General features: G+C 60.2%; 1 protein-coding gene across 1 annotated transcript in view; it reads left to right on the top strand.

Annotated features, from left to right (window-relative positions):
- The window catches only part of COL13A1 (collagen type XIII alpha 1 chain), a 164,506-nt gene that overhangs the window by 120,342 nt on the left and 42,407 nt on the right, over positions 1-1,757 (top strand). Inside the window, exons 18-19 of the mRNA XM_014587967.2 lie at positions 414-458; positions 1,325-1,357. Coding sequence (XP_014443453.1) covers positions 414-458; positions 1,325-1,357 — 78 coding nt within the window. The remainder of the gene's footprint in view (positions 1-413; positions 459-1,324; positions 1,358-1,757) is intronic.

Genomic DNA, 1,757 nt, shown 5'->3' with positions numbered 1-1,757 from the left:
ATGAAGAGAGGAGGGAGCCCCTGCCTGGCTCAGGCAGCAGGTACCTTCCCGGCAAACCTGCTGGAGCCAGGTGGCAGAGACAAGGTAGGGCAGTGGCCCAGTGGCCTCTGCTGCCCACCGCCCTACCCCTGCCCCAGGCCCGGCCCAGCCCAGCCCAGCTGCTAAGTGGCTGTAAATCTTGAACAAATCGCCTCCCTCTCTGGGCTCAGGTCCCACAGTGTGGGCCTTCATCTCTGGCAGCTGTTCCGCTCTGCAGCCTGGGACAGACCCTCCTGCAAGTTCACACAGCCATGGCAGGGTCCTCAGAGGTCACCAGGAGCTAGGCGCTGTTCCAAGCACCTAGGCAGGTGGTTTCGCCAGCACCGTTGCAAGCCACGCACCTCTTCTCATCATTTCTCTGCTTCTTCCTCCAGGGAGAACGAGGTCTGCCAGGGATGCCAGGCAAGCACGGAGCCAAGGTACCAGCTCCTCACCACACTCCAGGGCCCCCTGCTCCCCTCCCCTCACCATCCCTCCTCCCCAAGCTCTAGGGGCCCTTGGAACGGCAGCTGCTCAGGTCCCCTAATGAACAAGTGAGGCCCCTTCCTCCCCTGGCCCCTTCCCTGGCTGTACTAGCCTGTCCTTCCAGGTGGGAGGCGCTCCTGTTCAGCCCATGAACAGTCTCTCATAAGTGCCCTCCCGTTGTGGCCAGGCCTCCTCCTGGGGCTCTCTGGGTCCTAACAAGCCTTCTCAGGGAACCCCAACTCTAGCTACAGTCCTGAGACCCAAGTGGGGAGGAAACTCTCTAAAAATCACCTCCACGGATTTACTAAGTGTTCTTTGGGCAGCATCCTGACTTCAGAGAAAGTGGTCTGGAGCTATTATGAAAATGGGCTTCGCTTGCCCTGCCTTAGCTGGCAAGGGCAGCGGTTTAGCGGGCTTCCTGCAAGGGGACCCGCTTACACTCTCGGAGCGACTGGACTCAACAAAACCAGCTCCTGCATTTTGTCTACTTGTCTCTTGCAGCTATAGTTCCCCATTCTGCCGCCCCTTCCCTCCCATGTCCTCTTCTCCTTTATAATCCCAGGACACTCCACCCCCACAGGACACCCCCCACCAGGGTCCCTCCCAGGGGAGCCTGGGAGCTGAGCAAGGTGAGTGGGAAGCCCAGCTCCCCCCACATACACGTCCCACTGGGCTGTACGAGCCTGTTCCTCAGGGTCCTCTCTGCTCAGCTCCACAGCCCCCCTCCTGGGTGAGGTGCACATCTCACCGTGGGGGGCTCCCCCCTTCCTCCCTGCTGGTCCTCACAGCGGGAATATTCACGCCATGTTCTCTCTCCCAGGGAGCTCCTGGAGTGGCCGTGGCGGGGCTGAAGGTCAGTGGGACGTGGGAACTCAAGTGGGGCTTCGATGGCTTAGAAGGGTGGCAGCTAGAGCCGTGAGGGGACAGGCAGGGTTTGGAAACATGCTTCTTACTGGCATTGATGCCAGGTCCCTGCTGGTCCTCACAGCGGGAATATTCACGCCATGTTCTCTCTCCCAGGGAGCTCCTGGAGTGGCCGTGGCGGGGCTGAAGGTCAGTGGGACGTGGGAACTCAAGTGGGGCTTCGATGGCTTAGAAGGGTGGCAGCTAGAGCCGTGAGGGGACAGGCAGGGTTTGGAAACATGCTTCTTACTGGCATTGATGCCAGGTGCCCAGCAGATGTTTAGCTACACCTTGTAAATAAGTGGCAAAGGCTTGTCAGCTCACCCAAAGGGCCCCAGCCGGCCACTCAC

The sequence above is a fragment of the Tupaia chinensis genome, unplaced genomic scaffold (genome assembly GCF_000334495.1).
Source record: "Tupaia chinensis unplaced genomic scaffold, TupChi_1.0 Scaffold000250_1, whole genome shotgun sequence".
NCBI lineage: Eukaryota > Metazoa > Chordata > Mammalia > Scandentia > Tupaiidae > Tupaia > Tupaia belangeri.
The sequence above is the reverse complement of the archived record's forward strand: the minus strand, read 5'-3'. Positions and strand labels throughout refer to the sequence as shown.